This window comes from Mesocricetus auratus, unplaced genomic scaffold (genome assembly GCF_017639785.1).
Source record: "Mesocricetus auratus isolate SY011 unplaced genomic scaffold, BCM_Maur_2.0 Super-Scaffold_100022, whole genome shotgun sequence".
Classification (NCBI taxonomy): domain Eukaryota; kingdom Metazoa; phylum Chordata; class Mammalia; order Rodentia; family Cricetidae; genus Mesocricetus; species Mesocricetus auratus.
The window spans coordinates 8,741,557-8,762,212 of NW_024429203.1; the positions used below are offsets into that span (position 1 = coordinate 8,741,557).

Here is a 20,656-nt window from a genome sequence, read left to right on the forward strand (position 1 = left end):
TGAAATTGATTTGTAATTCACTAAATTTGAAAGAAGTTACAAGCTTGCCTCCCCCTCCTAGAGATTTTGTAGGTTACAGCTCTGAGACCTCCTCTGTTAAGGCACATCTCCACCTGTACTCCTTTTATCTGTGGTTGACCCAGGCCTCCTCTCCTTATTAGCAAAGGTACTATTAGTTCATAATGGACGTTAGGCAAACCCTAGAACTTAGGAAGATGACAATGACAAAAATATCCTAAAGGAGGTAGACGGTGTATGATGTCTTATTGGTGGTGGGAATGGGGGGGGGAACAGCACTTTAATTGCCATATGTGGGTGTGCAAAGAAAAATGGCAAAGCCATTTCTCTCTCCATCTTAGAACAGAGAGGAGTTTTAAGGAGGGGAAGATTATTTGAAAGACTGGGCATAGCTGTGGCCAGAGAGCAGGATGCGGGAGGTGCTGAGTGAAACATAGCACACATGCTTTAGAATTTTAAGGGGAAGGACAATGGACTTGCCCCCTTTCTAATCCTACCTTTTGTGCATACAGACAGGTACCTCCCATAAACCCCCAAAGGCCTGACAGATTACAGGGCACTTATGACTCCATGTATATGGGAGAATTTTTATAAACATTCCCATGCAAAAGGGGACTTCTGATGCTGTCCATGCACAAAGAGAGGCACATGGCTATCCCAATACATGGGAGAACGTTATGACTGTGCTTACTGAGGTCCTAAGCATCTCAGTCACCCTAGTCAAAGCTTGCTCCTTCTCAGATGTGTGTTCTGGGATCAGATATGGCCTTCCCTTTTCCAGTCCTCTCAGCTGCATTTCACATGCTGAATAGGAGGCTGGGAAGGTGTAATTGGGAAGCGGAGATGGTACCATACTCAGGTGTATCTTTAACACAGGGAATGGGAGAAACAGATTGGGAAATGTGACAGTCATTGAACTTGGTGGGGTATGGAGAAATGTGCTCTAAAGGCAACCAGAATTAATCACATAACCCATCAGGAAGGATCTGAACCCATTAAGGCTTTAAAGCAATCGGCAGACGTCTGAAGTCCTTCCTGCTGGTAGATAGGCAGGTCTGATCACTCCTGGGTAGACATTGCTCACAGGGTGTAGACACAGTGTGCTTTCCAAGAAGCTTGCTTACTGCTTCTGCCATGAATACAGTGGCTATGTATGAAACGAAAGCAAAAAGAATGCTTTATAAACTTATTCCCTCAATAAAGAGTTAAGGAATCAGTGCATGAACAATGATATGAAATCCTTCAAGATGATGGTGAGGATGGTCAAATGTCTTTACCAGCCATTGACACAAATAAGGAACATGGAAAATCCCATTTTCCCTCATCTTTATCTGCCCATCTCTGAAATGAATATTATTAAAGATTCCAAGGGCTGTGATTCAGCTCTTATGAATGTCATTCTAATGTGTCAATGGCTGGGAAAGTTTCAGAAAAGGGAACATGTTATTTAGCCCAGTGAGCAAAGGACTGAAGCTGTAAGGGGCTCCTCTCTGAGATCTTAACTGTTTTGTCCAATTATAATCTCTGAGTCAGTTTCAGAGACATCATTGAGGAGGAAGAAGTCATTTTGGCATCTTTTCCTCCTATTTCAGGACTTTGGTCATTTTAGATAAATGAACATTCCATTTCTTCTTTCCCACTTCTGATGCCTACATTCTTACATTCATGAGTCTCTCTCTCTCTCTCTCTCTCTCTCTCTCTCTCTCTCTCTCTCTCTCTCTCTCTCTCTCTCTCTCTTTCTCTCTCTCTCCCTTTCTTAATCTTTCATTTGCTCTCCTTGGTTCATTTCTGAGCCTTTTTCCCTTCCATATTCTCTTTCCCTCCACCAACCCTTCCCTACTTCACATTGCCTTGTTACCCATCTCAGGGCTGAGTCTCACCAAATAACATGATGCTGGCATTGGTATGGCCCAACTTGTTGGAAGCCACACACGTGTAGTTCCCGTAGTCGTGTTCAGAGACGTTGAAAAAGATAAGCTTTGAGAGGAAGGGTCTGTTTTCCACTTTGACTCCTTTCTTTCCTTCAACCAGTCTAGGCAAACAAGCAACAGAAAAGAGAAGGGGGAATAAAGGGGAAAAGAAACAAGGTCAATTTCTCTCATAGGATGGATGTAGAGTCTAGAATTAATGATGCCCTCATCCTCCCCAACATGATACCACCATGACAATTATTCATTCTACTTCATGGAATTATATGTTTCCACAGGTCTCTGAGCAAACTTCCCAGAGTTATCTCAAGGGGTCAGTGTCAGTCTGCAACAATGTTCCCTGGCTATGGTAGCTTTCTGCATAAGTCAGCTGATGGGCTGGCAGGAATCACTTTGCTTTGTTGTACAGAGATTATCCTGTGTGTGCCTTCCTTTCCCAAAAGAGCAGTGAACTGGTGTAAGCCACTATCCTCAGCGAAATGCCCTATGGCTTGGTGGGATGGCATGAAACACCCTGTTCTGGGGACAGATGCTAGTGTTCTATGTCCGACTTGTTATATGGATGTAAAATCTTCTAAAGGGTGCTGTCCAAGGCTCTGCAAGCCACCGTGAGGATACTTCTGTGGCTTGTATGGGTGTGGATCCTGTTTCCTAGTTTTTGGCAGTGTTCTCCATAAGGGAAGAAGTCTTCATATCAGCACCAAGCTGTGAATTGGATTTTGGCTCCATGGTGGGAAGAGGGTTACTCAAAGCAGGTTCTTGCTTGACAGCTCAGAAATGTCTTTAGTTAAACACAGTGCAGGGTGGCCAGCAGAGCTTTGCAGCATTTTACACTCCTGGGATGACAAACATCCTCCCCTCAGGCACTCAGGGATCTCCCATCCCCTACTGCTATAGACATTAGGTTTCCTCATGAAACTGTAGTCCTCTCAGTGGCTACTGTCCCGGTTATGTGGGCAGGCTTTTCTAAGTGTAGAATTCTATCTCCTCTCCTTTTGACTGACAGCAGACACAGGGCATGGAAGAGAAAGCAGCAGTCAAGGGAAGCCCCTAAAGACATCTAAAAAACTGCCTGTCCCCACCTCTGACGCTTCTGTTTGTTGCTGAATTCTGCTCATGTCAGTGAGAATGAAATGGGCTTCGGTTGTCATTTACTGGGACAGATGTCATATTCCCTCTGAGACCTGAGGCCACTGCTGCCTTGTAGCCTCAGTGGCACAAAGAAAAAAAGCCATGGCAAGGACCCCATGGTAGAACATTCTTGGCATGCTGGTTGCTGGTGGACAGAGAAACCTACTCAATGGGAGAATATTAGAAATGAATACATGTGCAAATGAATTCATGGACACGGAAAAAAATCAACAGGAAGCTATAAAAGGATCTTGGAGATCACAAAGCTGCCTGCGTCCCTCACTGGATGTGGATGTTCTAGGGAGTGACTGGGGTCTAAATACAATTTAGTTTACTGGCTGAGAAATTAGAAGACATCAGGGCCCGAGTGACTGCATGAGGAAAGAAGGTGGTGAACACACCTCCTGCAGAAGGGATGCTTTGCTGGGATGTCCCCACTGCCCTTCTCAGACTCTTTCTGTGGCTTTCTGAACTCAGCCTCCATCACTCTTTGCGCATCTATCCACAGATCTCACGGCACTTGGTCACACCTTGAGCACCGCTGTCTCTACTTTTATGAAAATATTCTGAGCACGGGCAGAGCTTACACATTTAGTTGTTGCTCACCCACCTTCAAATAGCTCTTTGATAGTGGTAATTGTCATATTGCCTGGCTGTACTGAGCCACTGACCCCTGTGCTGACATGCAATTTGATAACTCCTTGAAATGATCATCTTCATTGACTCACAACAAATGTCCCTATGAAGGCTGCAACAATGGGAAGGAAGAGAAAAGTCCTACTCTTTTCTCCTACAGAGAAATGACAACCTGCACACAAAGCGAGGATGCAAGAGGGTCATGGACCGGTACACAGTGCTACTGATAACCTCAGGGAGGGACGTGAACACCTATGACGGGCAGGCAACTTGACAGCCCCTCCCAGAGGCAGAGAGAATTGCTTAGGCCCGAGAAAACGTTAAAAATAGCTTTCTCCGGAATGCGTTATTTTCATGACATTAAAAAAAAATCACAGGGCTCACAATAATGTTGGTGGCATTCCTTTTCTGATTTTTGCCTGGCTAAATTATACTACCTTTCAGGTCCACTGTTTGACAAGTGGTAACACTGAAGATGACATTGAAAGCCTTGCTGAACTTCCCTTAATTTAGAAAAAGCTTGTTTGCACATCGAACCCCCATTGGGTGTCAGGAGAGGATTTCCAGAGATTAGATTGTGACTATCTGCAATCAGGAGTGTGGAAGGGAGGTAGATGAGAAGAAGAGGACTGAGCACCATACCTCTTGTCATCCTTGAACCACTGGAATTCTGCTGAAGGGACTGCTGAAGCTTCACACTGTAGAGTCCCCTTCTGCCCCACGGGGACACCTGTACCCTTAGCTTCTGAGATGTATGGTGGATCTGCAGAAGGAAGATGGTCCATACCATTTAAGAGTACTTTTGAAAATTAAAAAACAGAATGACAAAAACAAAAAACATCCATGCATTTTGTTTCTTACTTTCTGCCCTATTTCTGTTTATCTGCTTCATCAAACTGCTGTATGGACTGTTCCAGAGAACAGAAATGGTCTGGACGCAGTTCTAAAGGAAGACATTATCTTTCAGCATGCATTGCCTCTCTACTCTGTGCTGAGGAGGAGCTGTGAGATCTTGAGACACAGTGCCTGCTTAAGCCTTTTAACTTTCATAGGCTGACACCCACCCATCAGTCTTCCATTCCACAGGATAGCAGTCAGCACCTTTAATCATCCTCATAGGATTTCTGTATGCCAGGTCTTGCCAAAGTGTAGGACTTCCAGCTATTCAATTCCCATCTAAGACTCACTTATAACTAATAATATGCATGGAGAATTGCCTGAAGGGTGTACAGACCGGTCCTTCCCGTGGGCATTCTGAAATGGATCCTGTGCTCAACTAGACCTCCTTGCTGGGTCTGCATCATTTGAAGTTTTCACTCAGGTACCTGTGGCATGCCAGTAGTGTGCAATGATGGGTATTGTACAACAGTCACTCTAAATTCCTGTTCTGTTCAATGCCAGTGCATTGTATATGATGTGTTGACTGTATCTGACAGTGGGAAGGGTTTTCTCTGGGGTCCCAGTACCAGGAAAAGCGAGACTTCTCCTAAGAAAATCATTTTCTTTTGTCTTGCAGCTGATGGACATCTTACAGCACATGATGTTTCCTTTGTGTGAGCGTTCTTAAGGCAGATTCTGAGAGTGAACCCAGCAGCCTGCTGCTTTATATTTCACATTTCATGGGTTGACTCCTCCCTTTTACTAATTTCCATAATATATTTTCCCTTTGCTTTCACTTTTGGTTTATGTTGTAAGTTCATTTTCAACAATTGTAAATAATCCTAAAATCCCTGAAAAGCAGAGTTTAAATAATAAGAAAACATGGCAGCATTGCTTTACCTTTACTACTTAATATGTTTCTTACTATCCTAGGTTCAAACAGGAGCACAAATCAAAACCAGAAACACTGAATATTAATCCATATACTGTTTCCTTCCACTCCCCCATCCTGCACACGTAGAAGGAGTGCTCAGCTGGTCTAGGCCTTGGGTTATATTCTGGACAAGCAAAAGCCTTCCACAAGTTATAGGGAGTCAAGTCAATGCATATAACAAGGAACCCACGGGGAAAACGGTGAGGAATTGGTACAAAATTCAATGTCAAGGAGAATTCAGAAGGTTGATAAAGGGAGAATGAAGTTTCCACAGCACCGACTTCCAAATGTTTTGAATTTTGCATCTATTAGTTAAAAACAAAATTTGAGACATAACCTCTGGAAACCTGCGTTTGTATATACTAATATTTAAATTATGTGTGTAATCAGAAGTCTGTATCCATCAGCATTTTCATTACAAAGGGATGTGATACAAAAATAATGCACATACAGGGGTAGTTTTTGTTACAGCTCAGACTTTTCTCCCACTGGAAGTATCTGACTGGGAAGGCTGTCACTGTGTCACATGTGAATACATTACAGGAAACTTTTGGTTTGAAATATATTTATATGAAGCATGCATTCAATGCCATTATTGGTCTGCAAGTCATGTATGAAAGCTTGGTGCCATACGCAGTTACTGTCAGCTGCTCGTAAAAAGAAGGGTAACCCTGGTTCTGTGAAAAAAGAAAGTAAAACATGACTTTGACCCCTTAGCTCTTGCGAGCAGAGGACATAAAGTGGTTCTGTGTCTTTTCTGTCACTCTGAGGGCTGGCTTGTTGCTGCAGTCTTGAGAAGAGGCCAGCCTCACTCTCTCACGGGGTGGGGCTGGCAGGACCACTCACAGTTCACGGTGACCTTCACTCTCCGCACCACTGGGGCAGCCACATCATTGGAAGCACTGCACTCATAGTCCCCTGACTGCTCCCGAGTGATGCCCTGAATTTCCAGGTACTCATCTTCACTCACAAAGCCGACAGCTGTAGGAGAAAGAGTGAGGTCTAGTCAACTGAGAGGAAAAGACCAAAGACACGTGTTAGAAAACAGAGTATAGGGAATGGAGACTTAGCTCAGCGGTACTGCACTTGCCCACCAAGCACAAAACCCTGAGTTCAGTCTTCAGTTCCAGAAAAAAAAAGAACACAAACTATAAACGGGTTACATCTGGAGAACTGTCCATTTGTCAGATCAAATTCTTAGGAACACTACAGATTCTCTCTTCCCTGTTTCTGCCTCCCCCATCCCCACACCTCCTACAATTCACACCCTCTTTTCCTTGACTCCCCAGTGTTCTAGCTGCAGTGTTTGGGCTCCCACTGAACTCATGTATGGAGAGAATTAACTGGTTCTCCATAAGTGATTAATAATTTTGACGTTTACACTTCTGGGATCTTACCACATGGTACAGCTTTGGGATTGAAGCAGGCACCTTAACTCTTTCTGACCTCCAGGAACCATTTAAAATGAGCCTCGGATGCTGAACTACATAATACAATCCTGGGCATGAGTCATTTGAGGATACTCCATAGTGGTTACACATACACACACACACACATGCACGTGCACGAGACACATAAGAAGTGAAACACATACAATTAAAACACCTTTGTTTTCATATTAGACAAACAAACAGGCAAATATCAACTTTCCAGACATTGATCTCCTGGAACTCTTAGCCATAAAACCCAAAGACCACACACATGATGTCAAACCGCAGGAAGAGCAGAAAGTGAAGAGAAAGAATTAATGACTATGAGTCAATCCCTACCATACAAGCATTCAGAAGTTTGATTTCACATCTCTAGTGAAATGTCATTGATAATAATAATACCACATCCATACCACATGCCACACATGGTGGCTAGTTATGAGTATCCAGTTATACATAGGCTAAGCATGCCCATTGTCCCCATTCTTTCAGACATGGTCTCCTATACCCAAGGCTGGCCTCAGGCTCACTAGGTTGCCTAGACCTTGCATACCTGATCTTCTTGTCTCTGTCTCCTCAGTGCTAGGATGATGAGCATATGCCACCACACCTGGCTAAGCCCAAGACACAGAATAAGTTTCCAAGCTCTGTCTCAAACCTACACTGTGCCTTAGTTTAGTTTCACATAAAGTTTAAAATAAAGAAGGAAAATGCTGTTTATCTTCTGGGATTATCCTTCCTAAACCTCTTAATGAGGATAATGAGAATGACAATATCCTATAAAAAGTCAACAGCAGGGGGCATTATGGTTAATTCTGTGACAACAAACTGAAATTGGGAATATCCCTAGAAATGAAGAAATGCTTTTCCATGTGTAACATACAAAGCAGGCCTGATACCTCATGGAGTTACTGAGAGCAACAAATACGTAGAACACAGCACACATGAAAGCATTTGGAAACGTTCATGTACTGCCCACCTGGTAACGCAGTTAATCCTAAAGGCTTAAAAGAAGCACAGAGGGAAGTGGGATGAAGCTGTATTCATGTATCCATTTTCTAAATGGAAAAGATGGGGGAAGATGAAACACACACACACACAGGGACTTTTGGATCTAGGTCATAAAATCCCTCCATAATGTTGCAGGTTTCTGTTAACCCAGAACATGAAACCAATGATGAAGAAATTCACATAATACAAAGAATGATGTGCATGACATGTAAGCTGTAGTTCTATATGACAGTGTTATTCTCATTCTTGTCATGTCAACAGTAGCAATCGCAACAGCAGCAACAATAATAGAAAAGTAAACACATCCCATTGTCTTGCAAGAAAAAGCAATTACTCTCCACCATACTGCAATTTTTAGCCGTGCTTGGGGATGGGCTTTGAAGTTCCTTTTGCTCAAACTTTGCTCAGTTGACTTCCTACTGCCTGCAAGATGCAGACTCTGAACTCCAGCACCACGTCTCCCAACATGCCACCATGCTCCCCATCAGGATGGTAATGGACTGAACCTCTGAAACTGTAAGCAAGAAACCCTAATTAAATGTTTTCTTTATAAGTGATGCCATGGTCATGGTGTTTCTTCATGGCAATAAAAAACCCTAACTAAAGGGCTGGAGAGATGGCTCAGTGATTAAGAGCACTGGCTGCTCTCCCATAGGTCCCAGGTTGAATTCCCAGCACCCTCATGGCAGCTCACAACTGTCTGTAGCTCCAGTTCCAGGGTATCCAACACCTTCACACCAATTCACATAAAATGAAGTTAAATAAATAAAATAAACTAAGACACTAAGCTTGTATAACCATCCAGCCACATCAATTCTGACCCAGAACACTCTTTTACATATACTTAGCCTTATAGAATCTGTACTTCATGGGTACCAACATTTTCTTCCTTCTATTCCCTTTGAAGGAGAAAAGAAGTGCCAACATCTCTTATAAAAAAACATGAAAAACATTTAAGTCAAAGGAAGAAGCAAGGGTATACTGATTAAGTTGGCTCGCAGCCTAGCATAGAAAACCATCAACTTGAACGCCCAAAGACTCACAGTTTCTGTAAGAAACTTCTGTGTCAGTATTATTGTTTTAGATTAACTCATGCTTTAGAACCCCAGCTTGAGAAAGTGTAGAGGAAATGAAAAGGGATTTTTGTGAAGAAATTATGATTCCTCTTACATGGCTGTTGTTTATTTACTACCAATTTCAGGCCAACATTTGTCAGATCTTTTTGCACTAGAATGCTATAATTACTGTGCAAAGCATCTCAGAGACCAGTGTCACACTTAATATTCCCATTAATTTTAAATGGTAGTCCTTGGTACATATGTGTGGCAATTGGTGTCATATTTTAATTAGGCTTGCCCTACACCATCTGAAATTAATAATAGCTCAAATTACCAGTGTAATTTATAAATTAACAGTGCCTCAGCATTAGGAAATAAATTAGCTCTGGACAGCTGTTTCTGGATTGATCTCCAGTGTTACCGCAATGATTGGTGGGACCTTAGGTCTTTTAGGGCCAGGTAGTATACCGCCAAGACAGAGGAACAGGAGGACTGTGGGTTCTTTTGAGCATTTGTTTTCTCCAATTAAAGTCTGTGTGTTTTTTGATCCAGATCTATGATTCAGATATGCTTGTTGTGATCACAGTGAGATTTGCAGTAGCTGAACTGTTATTAACTTACTCTGTGAACATCCAAAAGGAAGAACATTTGGAAGGAGTACAGCCATGAGCGAAATGCAAGTTAGTAAGTGGTCATTGACATAAAAAAACCTCATCAAGTATTCTGCAAGAATGTGGTGTATGAATGACCATGAAAATTCATCCAGTCTTGCCAGGTGTTGTATAAGTAAGGAAGCAGATGGCTTAGGATTTGGGGGAGGCATATGCTCTTTACTGATCCAAATATTTAGTATCTGTAAGTTGTAAAAGAGTCGATGAGACTTTATTTTACCATCATACATCCTCAGACAAAGCAAGAAACCATAAAGAACCCCAAGTATCCATTTTCTGACTAAAGTAAGCAAGGCCTGTGAAAAGTGGTTCATTTCTGTGAAAGAGCTTTATGAACCATAATTTTGATCGTTTTCACCTTTCTCTTAGTAGGAGTTTTTCTTTACTAGGGTTCTAAATGGAAAAGATGGGGGAAGATGAAACACATACACACACACACACACACACACACACACACAGAGAGAGAGAGAGAGAGAGAGAGAGAGAGAGAGAGAGAGAGAGAGAGAGAGAGAACTAAACTTGGTAGTACCAGAACTGATGTCTCTATTGGTGCCACTTATGACAAACAAATGGACAGATCACATTAAATCAAAATATGAAATTTTAGTCAAGATTTCCTGTCATAGCATTTCCACTCTGGCTGTGAATTGATCAGTGTTTTATCCCCAGAATAAAGAACTTAAAAATAATACAGGAGGGGAAAACAAATATAATTTAACTGAGCACACTTTGTAAACTGCTACAGGCTTCTAAAGATGGAAAGTGGCAGGTCGCTTGCAAAAAGCCAGTGCCAAGAGTCTCTTCATGATCAATAGTACTCATCTATAAGTTGGCTTCCTCTTCTAAGGAAAATGCATCCTTGGGTGAAAATGACACTCATCATCTTAAAATATCTCCTTCTTCATGGCACAACTCTTGAGACACAAGTGGATTCCTGTTTTCTTTAGCATCACACATATGCCTCTGCCTTGCTATAAAAGCCCCCACACCTAAGGAGCCTATTGCACATCAGAGTTTATCTTGCATTGGTGTGGTAAGAAGGTGACAGATCACCATTGTAAAGAGCAGAAGTTTAGATTCACACAAAACCAATTCTCTACCATCTAGTTTCATGATGTGGTGAGTCCGCTAACTTCTCTGCCCTACCAATTCTTCTGAACAAATTAGAATAATACTATGCACTCTCTGTGCTGAGGTAGCTGCTCTGTGGATAATGAGAGGCCTGGGATAAGCTCTCTGTAGGTACCAGTCACTCTCATCATTGCTATCATCCATTCCCTAATGCTACCACGACTCTTAAATCTTGTTTGATTACCTTTTAGTTTAGTTGTCTGGAGAAGAGGGGATACACAGATGCTGGTGTCCACAAGGTCCAGAAGAGTGTGTCACCATCATTGGAGATGGAGTTACAGGTGGTGATGCACCAACAAATGTGTGCTGGGAACTGAAATTGAATCCTTTGTAGGAATGGTACATGCTTTTAACTGCTCATCCGTCTCTCCAGACCTCCATAGCACTATAGCACTTTTATTAACGATGTGTGTGTATGTTGGGGGGGCAATGTGTGTTGTGTGCAAGTGTGTGGAGGTCAGAAGTTGATGGCAGGTGTCCTCCTCAACCATTCTCTCCCTTATGCATTGCGGTTGGGTTTCTTGATGTAATCAGTATGTAGAACCTAGCCATCTAGCTTCAGGGATCCATTTTCTCTGCCTAGAACAATTGTCAAGATTTTATGTGGGTGCTAGAGATACAAACTCCATTCTTCATGTTCATGTGACAAGAACTTTATCCACTGAACTGAATGCAAGCTCCTCCTATTATGACTCATAATCAAGTTCTGCTACTTTTTATCTTAGACACATATGATGGTCCCTTCTTCATAGAATGCTCTTATCACCCACTGATCTAAGCAAATCACATCACCCCTCAATTCCAGATTCTAATTTGTCCATGAAAATTATATAATTTGAAATGAACTGTTCCTCCTTCCCCCAAAAAAGGTATGCTATAGACCTAATTATCAGTCAAAGGATACTACACTTACAGTCTACCTTCTTTCCTTCTCATTTTTCTGTTGTTTTGAGGGAGGTTTTCATATTGTATTGTAGACTGGCCTCAAACTGTGTCAACCCTTGTAACTTAGTCCTTTGAGTGCTGGGATCACAAGCATGGGCCACCACACCTTGCTTGGAAATAAAAAATTGGAAAGTAATTAAGCTGAAATACAGTGTTAGGGCAGTAGTATTAAGGCATATGAGGAGAAGATGGTACAATGACAGTTGTGGTGTTTCCCTAGGCTAAGTCATGCCAAGGATCACCAAAAGACACTAAAGCAAGGGGAGCAGAGGATGACCCTTCCTGCAGTTGTTAGAGAGAGCCTAGACTAACCAAGGACTTGATGTATGAATTAAATCGCCCATAACTGTGATATAATAAAATGTGATTGTTGGTTACAACTAATTTTTTGTGTCTTGTACAGCATCTCAGGGACATTAGCATATGCCCTTTATTTTCTGTTGTTGATGTCTCTGAATGTTCTCCATCCATGCTGCATTTTGAATTCAAAGTTGTCAAAATAATAAAATAATGAATCTAAAGGGCTTAAAGGAACATTGGTGGTTCTTGCATCCTGCAAGAGAATTCTTTAGAAGGTACAGCTCCACAAATAGGCATGGAGCCTGAGTTACCCGAGTGGAGGAATTTTCAGTCTTACCTGGGATTTATTTTGTGCACTCACTAAACACGTAGCTCTAATGTTGTTTTCCAATAACTGTGGAGCACATGCTGACCTCTTTTTTTTCAAATGTCGTTGAACTTCTTAAACAATAGAGACTAGGTCATGGTTATCTCTCCCTCTCGACACATCTAGAGAACTAGTTTACTTGATTTGAAATTTGTCAAACACTTATTGATACAAAGTTTGATTGGGATGAGTGATTAGAGTCATTCAGTGATCCAATGAATCAACAGGTTGAATTCAGGCAAAACAAACCCAGGACTAGTCTTGATTCATCAGCCTTTAGTTGGCTGTGTCTGTAAGGTGGGGTCACTTCTGATATTTGTTTTTCATATGATATTTATATTGTCTGATGCTGAAAAATTGTAATCACTATCTGTGTTTTAGGAAAAGATTTTCTTTAAATATGTGACTTTAGAAGGTTTATGAAGTGTTTAGTATAATTTATATCTAGCCTCAGAGCCAATTATTCCCTCAGAGAAATGTGTGCTTAATTTAAAACTGTAGCTCAACGAATAGGTATGAATTATCTCACAGAAAATGTTTTATAGCCAACTTTTCAGGAGCACATCTACTTTATTAAGCAATGTGACAACCAAAGCACCAAAATGAAGAAGGCTGAATTGAGCTGGATACATGATCTTTCCCTCTCAAAGACCCACAGGAGCTTCTCCCTAGCCAAAATACTGAGCTCAGAGCCCGGCTGCAAAAGACAGAGCCCACTCAAGCACCCGAGTTCACAGACTGGGCACTGAAACTCTTTTAACTGACAATTATAACAACCATGTTATAATTTTTATCATACCCAAGAATAAATTTGTCAGGAGGACAGCTGTAGCTATTGGAGGGTACACAGCTGTCTCTTTGCTTAATATTTTTATGGTATGTATAGCAGCCGAGATCAAATCAATGGACCACAGAAACTGGAAAAATATAGAATCCAGAATCCCAACATCAGAAGTGGGTAGGAATTATTTTTAAAATTTAATGCCAACACAGGATTTAGCAGTGCCAGCTAAGGACTACAGAACAAAATAAGCAATCTAACCACTGATACTTCCCACACCTCAGTCAGCATCAGGGGGTTTCTGCAATACTTAGACTGGGCTTAGGGACATCTACTTTAAGATCAACTGAGCTGGCGGGCCACTTCATTCAACACTTTTATGACTGTAAGTGATCCTGCACAGGTGGTGTTTAGACTTGGGGAAGCCGTGCTCTTTTCCAGCACTGGGTGAGTATGTTCTGGGAAACATCATAGTAGAGGCAAGGTTCTGAGTACCAACTGCAAGGAGCTAGAAGGAACAGCTTAAGGTGGGAAAGATGAAAGTAATCAAAACCAGAAATGAAAGATAGGTGGGAAGATTGTGCCACTCTGACTCCATGGTAAGGGCCTGCCTGAGAGCCCAGTGTAATATTGGATCCAAGAGCACCAATAATTGCAATGTACAACACAGAAGTGGGTGTGTCCGTGGTATTTGGTGCTCAGCTGAACAAGATTGGGAGATCACATTAGCTGTGCACATAATTCACATTGAAATAGGTGCAGTCTGCTGAAACGAGGAACATTAAACATGTTTGCACAATGTGGTATTGGTGATAAATGATTTATAGTATACTTAACATAAAAATATTAAGCAGAGAGGCCGCTGTATCCCTCCAATAACTACATCTGTACACCTGACAAATTTATTCTTGGGTATGATAAAATTTATAACAGTGTTACTATTGTTTTAGGTTATGAGAATTTTTCCACCCAATCTGTGAACCCAGGAGCTCTGTTCACAGTTATTTGCTGCAGAACAAATTCTGAGGGCCTCGGATGAGGCCAGAACAAAATGACTGAAGAGATGCTGAGACCGTAGGCAACATTTCCTGGCTGCAAGTGAACAGCCATGAGTTTGGATGCAACCCACACCCTATAGAGTATACTGGATAACCGCTCCTTTGTGCTTCTGACCCATCTTCCATACGAGGGGAAGATCATACCACCTTACAAGATAACTGTGGGTGTGAAATGAATACCTAAGTATGGGCAATCCATTCAATAAATGGAACTAGAACACCCGCTTGTTTCAGTGGTATGAACTAAGTTTGGGCACCTTTTAATATAAAAAAATCAAGACAAGAAAATCTCAAATAAGAAATGAAAAGAAGGTCAGATATCATCTTTGCTGGTAGGAATGTAATAAACTCTACAAAGGATTCATAATATATCCTTTAATTAGTATCTCTACTCCTTTTACTTAAAATAGGATTTGATTTACAAGAAATACAATTTCTGAGGATCACTTCTTCTTAAAAACAAATCAAGTATAGTTGCATATCCCAGGTAAGCCTGCTTGAGGGCTTGAGAAACATTTCTAAACTCACAAGGAAGAACAAAATGTTAAAGACACATTTACACATAGACACAGACACACACACCCTTGATTTTCTTCCAGATCTTGATCAGAGGGCTGACACAAAAGAAAATCTGATGATCTCTGCAAGAGTGGGCAAATTTAAAAGCTGTCTTTCATAGAAAATGTTCTGGAAGGTTTCAAACTGATTTTATCCTGCTGCAAACCAAGGAATAAGTCTGAAAAGACTTGGTGAGAAAATTACTTTTGCTGCCAAACTTTAGCAAGTGGCATAGCCTGAACTATTCTAAACAGCTGGCTTCCATCTTTAAGAGGACACTTGGTTACCAGCAAGCTAGGAGTTCATGTCACAGAGTACACATGTCTTCATGCCAGTTCCTAGGTGACCACTCTTTGATTTATAGCTAATATGGACACTTTTCATTCTTGGGAAGGTTGTCTCATTGATTCTTGCAAAGTCCCTTTCTGTTGGATGTAGACATGTTAACTGTGACTGAGGTCTTCACCTGAGTCAGGGCTTCATTTACATGTGGACTACACACAGGATGATATTCCCCAGTTTCATTGTTCAACAACTCCTGCTTGTAAACAACTCCTGCTTGTAACAGAAATTAAAACTATACTCACAAAATTAATCTGCTAACATGTTTCCACCATCAAACAATATAAATTTGATAAAAATGTGAACTGACGCCAAATATATTGCATATGTACACATATATATGCACATACAGCTCAGGAAAGTACCTAGTATAGATCCTTCATATGTTAAAAAGTAATTTGATATTTGGAAGTGAATGCATGTACATATTTGAATACTTATGAATATGCACATATAAAGTGTAATATTTTAAGTTATAAAGAAGAAAAAAGACATTCCTTTAGTAGTTCAGATTGGGGAATTTCTGGAGAATAAATTATTTCTATATAAAAGAGAAGCTTTAACCTAAAATATTTGTGACAAGGAGCCTTTTGTATTCTTCCCTGGAGCTAGTCTCCTTTTTAGGAAAGTCCAGGATGTCCCCTATTGACAGTGGTGGCAGTTTTCAAGGCTGGTGAGGTTTCTGAGGGTTCTCAGCTAGTCACTAGGTATCCTTCCCACGTTTGCTGCTTGAGGACCTGCCAGCTGACTTCCTCATGTAGACCTTCTATTACGGGTGATGCTATCAAAATCAAAGCACACAGCTGGATGCTTGGAGTTCTTAGCGTGATGTCTGGAACCTGAGTATTTACAGGAGTGCAGCTGATGACTGCTAGAAAATAAATAAAATATAAATAAATAAATCAGCTTTGATTTGTAAAACTCAGCCAATTTGATCTCAAAGACATTGATGGGGGATAAATATAGAAGCCGGCAGTGCCATGTCATCTCAGGCTTTAGGCGTTTGGCTCCCTTCTTCCTGACTCTCTTGAGACAGGAGTCGGTGTGGTGTTGAGAAAGACAAAGGACTGAACTGCTTTGGGCTAGCTTTCCCAGATTCATTCAGGAATATTCAACATATTTGAGGGACTCCCGAAGGGTAAAGATCTTTCTGGCCAGGAGAGGGGCAAGCTCAGCAAGAGGTCTTCTTCTAGAAGTCTTCTTGCCCACCACCTTGCAGCAATCAGAGAAGCATGAGGGTTGGTACCTGAGCATCTGGAATTTAGCTGTTAAGACAATTTGTGGAGAAGTTTCTTAATTGGAGAATTGTGTAACTGTGGCACAGGAGGAGTTGTACCTAAGGAAAGAGCTGTGTGTGTGTGTGTGTGTGTGTGTGTGTGTGTACATGTAGTGACAAACACACAGAGACACATACACATACACACACACACAGAGAGAGAGAGAGAGAGAGAGAGAGAGAGAGAGAGAGAGAGAGAGAGAGAGAGAGAGAGAGATGTGCATGTGCACATGTGCTTTCACTAAGGGGCCATTCCACTTTTGACCAAAAGGGAGCCTGATAGCAGCTAAAGATGTGAGGAAAGTTGTATCTGCATTGCTTTGCTCCTTCACATCACATGTAGCGATGGTTAGAACCAAGTCTGCAGTGGTTCCACACACACCGCCTCAAAATAAAGCCCTCCAAATCTAGTTGCAAAAGGACGAAGAACACGATGGCAGGACTAAAGCACAGCTGTGTGTTATGTGTGCTTTACTAGGAAGTGAAGTAGCTTATCGATAAGCCCTTTGATGAATGACCATGCACACCTGGGAATTCTTGTGCTCATTAAAGGGGAGGGTCCTTGCCCACCACAGCCTGAATTGCATGTGGGGAATAGGAGGCTCTGTCCATATACATGAAGGTAGTGTGTTGTGGGCTGGGTCTGGAGCTAGTGGACATGGCTTTCTCTCTTTGGGACAGCATTCTCAGATGCAGAGCATAGCACAGACTCTCCTTAAGCATCTCATTTTTTTCCAGTGAGCTTGCTAAGGAAAGCCTTACAAAGAAGTGGTTGTTGGGCAAGACGTGGAGTAGAGAATTTGGGATGGTGTCACTCTATAAATGAGATAATCTAAGGGATATAGTCAATCAGATTCTGGAAGAAAAATGGCAAGTTGCTATGAATACTAGAGATGGAAATACAATCTCTGTATTTGCAATTGGCATAGAGAGGATGCACAGAGGATAAAAACTGGGCAAATCACATGAACACAGACGTACAAAAGCAGAAACAGGATCTGCAGAAGGAGCATTTGGGCCCAGAGAGAAACAGAGACATGCCTGAAAACTTTGTATTTGTCATACATAATTATAGTCTTCAAGTGAGAAAAAGAAGGGGGCATGTTTTCAAACAGTTGTCAAAACTTAGCCACCAACACAGATACTTCATACCTAACTAAGCTACCTGCAGCATGGGCAGGCCCCCTGCCCATCTGTTTTTGAATTCATCTCAACTTCCTTATTAGTTCCAATATACACAGGTGGACTTTTTCAGCCACATGGAATCTATAATAGGAAGAGTGTAGGGAAAGCAACAGAAGGTCTGAAATACTATCTCATGGGATATATTACTAATGTTCCCCTGTAAGGAGTAATTGTACATATCCGTAAGCGCTGGCCACTCCTGTGTGGGTGTGTTCACAGGTATTTATTTACTTATGGGGTAAATAGAGCAAGGGGAGGAGACTCTCTCTTTGGTTTTCGACCTGGAGAGCAGCTTGCAAACCTTTGGTCCTCAGCTTTCAATAAATATCATAGGACATCCTTAAATTTGTGCAGTTTAATATTTCTACTTCATTCCCCCTATTCTTCTTGCCATTTTGTATGAAAACTAAATGTGGGGGCATGCACATCTGGATATTGGATAGATAGAAAATGACCTAGTAAATCAAGAAAAGCATGATGTTATTTATTTCTGCTTATAGCTATGCCTTTATGAACCAGGTGACCATGAGGAAGTTATCAAATCTCACTGCCCTGTTTTGTAAAATGCAAATATCCTTTTACTACTCATAGACTGGATATAAGAATTATATGAGAAATTTTGTAAAAATGCATGGAAGAATGATTAACACGCAGGAAGTAATGTTAGAAGAAAAGAAAAACACTGGAGAATTTGGAGGGGCTACTCAACAATGACATTTGATAAAACACATACTTCCACTGTTTCACTTTCCAGGTAATTTACACTTAGAAAACCTGTGTCTCCAATGGAAAATCCTATGTCTGCTTTCCAATTTAAGAGCCTGTTGAATTCCAGGTTCATAACTGCAAGGGAATACCCATCTGTCCTCTCCCACACTTGACAGCCTAGATTCCCCTTCCTCCTCTCATCTCAAAGCGTTTTTCACAGCTTTGCCAAATCTCATTTCTGCTGAGGTGAGGCAGAATTGCCTTATCTTACTCCTCATCTTCCTCACCTTCAATCAATGAATCCTGGTTGGTGCCCATCGGCACATCCTGATGTGTTCTATTCATTTCCTCATCAGTACTATTAATTTGGGTCCTCATTACCTTCTCTATCTGACTCCATTACTCTGGTTTATTTGTTAATTCTATTATTATCCAATTTATTATCTCCAAAATATTGGCAATAGTAGAAATCACTCTCATTCCTATTTAAATTCCTTCTCCACTTGGCATGACTTGGTGACATGATATTCAGAAGCTCCTGTGGGCCCTTGCCCAACTCCCCGGGTTTGTTCATCACTCAGTGTTTTCCTCAAATGCACCAGACACACCAGCAGCATTCTAAAAATGAGGCGGCACATGACTCTATGTGTCTGAATCTCCCCTGCTGTGTCTGCAATCCAATATCTGCTTTGTACACTTTAAACATCTTTGCAGCCTCCATAGCTGTCTTGGGCAGCGCCGCTCTGAGAACCCTGTTTTGACCCTCACACGTCCCCCTTTCCTTTTCCTTTTCTCCACTCAGTGTAGGCTTCTGTTTGTTGTGCGGTACAAGAATAATGCTGCATTGTCGTGTGCTGCTTTTCAACAGAACCGAATCTTTTATTTATTCTACATCTACAACTGTGCTAAGCACATACAAGTCACCAAGTGATTATAAAGTCAGAGCTGGAGGAAGTGAAATAGAGAACTGATTTAGACGGCTGACGTAGCCATTATGGACAATTTAGAAACTTCTTTTCTGATCTCCAAGAATAACAGCTGTTATCTGTCTTTAAAGATTTATCTTTGTTTGTCCCTCTCTTCTTGTGCATATGTGTACTTAAGGTCTGAACTCATAAAGAAGACTTTTCAGAAGACTACAGAATTTCATCTCATCTTCCCAAAAGAGAAGAAGGCCAGAACTGGGGCCAATCAAAAGTGAGCTGGGTTTGTCTATCTCCGTAAATGTCCTTCCTTAAACATTCTCACTGTTCATGTCCCTGCTTCCTCTGCCTATGAGGACACAGTGTGCCCTAATCACAAGAGTCTCTGAGAGCTTTCTTATGTCATCATCAATCTGGTTAAATTTTTCCTGAGTAGAATCAGCTTGGTGATTCAGCTTTGTCTATTTGTAATTAGTCAGGATATGATTGCAGGGGATGTGATTAGGCTCTTTACCTTCCTGGGACAGGCAGGGGGAAAAGTGCTGCCATCAACAAGAAACGGGTCTCTGCAAAGGAAAAGGAACCTCTGTGTGGGGACACTGGCCACACGCCACTCGGAGAATAGCTCTGTACAGGAAACATCTCCTCCGGGGATGCTTACAAGCAGGAGCTGATTTCATTGAATGTCCTGAATTCAGCTAAGTGGGTAATGCTGTGAACATCAGATCTACTCCATCTTCTCACCTCTTGCATCAGAATGTTTGGAGCCTAAGATATCCATGTCTTTCTTGGATCTAGGGTGGTGCCTGCCACTGACAGTCCTGTGTCCCATCCCCCAACTCCCAAATCGATTACTCCATGTACATCATATTTATATGCAAACATCAAATCTCCTTCAAACCTAGTAACCCTTCCTTTCCCTTAATTCCAACTAATGGGATTCAAGAACATTTCACTTGATCAGTTCCCAATGGTACTGGTCCTTGACTTGAAAAACTTAACCAATTTTACTGATGAACTGAGAAGCTTCTGCAAGGCAAAGGGCACAGTCAACAAGAAATGTTACTGTTATTGCTCTTTAACACTCAACTACAGGAGGCTAATCACCACATCCAAAATTTGACTGTCCCCTTTCACAGTATAGTAGAATGACAGGAAGAATATATGAACAGAGTCAGTGACTGCAAGCATTGGAAGAAGGCAGGGAGAAGGACGGGAGAAGCATTAAGAGTGTAGAAGAGGGTATGAGAAAGGCGTATATGTTAAGCATGCACAAGATCTGTGTAAGCCCAAGCCAGTTGAAAGCCCATCATGGAATCAAGAACTGGATATGTAGTTCTTTCCCTAGCTATTGAGAGAGGAAGGGTCAGTTTTCTCTAAGAGTGT

The 20,656-nt window shown here is 41.5% G+C and overlaps 1 protein-coding gene across 5 annotated transcripts in view; it reads right to left on the minus strand.

Moving 5' to 3' along the window:
- Positions 1-20,656, minus strand: part of Ntm (neurotrimin) — a 969,232-nt gene that overhangs the window by 15,935 nt on the left and 932,641 nt on the right. For all 5 annotated transcript variants that reach the window (XM_021232077.2, XM_040730186.1, XM_013119429.3 and 2 more), the window contains 3 exons: positions 6,373-6,507; positions 4,356-4,476; positions 1,899-2,050 (listed from right to left, as the gene is read on the minus strand). In XM_021232077.2, the coding sequence (XP_021087736.1) occupies positions 1,899-2,050; positions 4,356-4,476; positions 6,373-6,507 (408 nt within the window). The remainder of the gene's footprint in view (positions 1-1,898; positions 2,051-4,355; positions 4,477-6,372; positions 6,508-20,656) is intronic.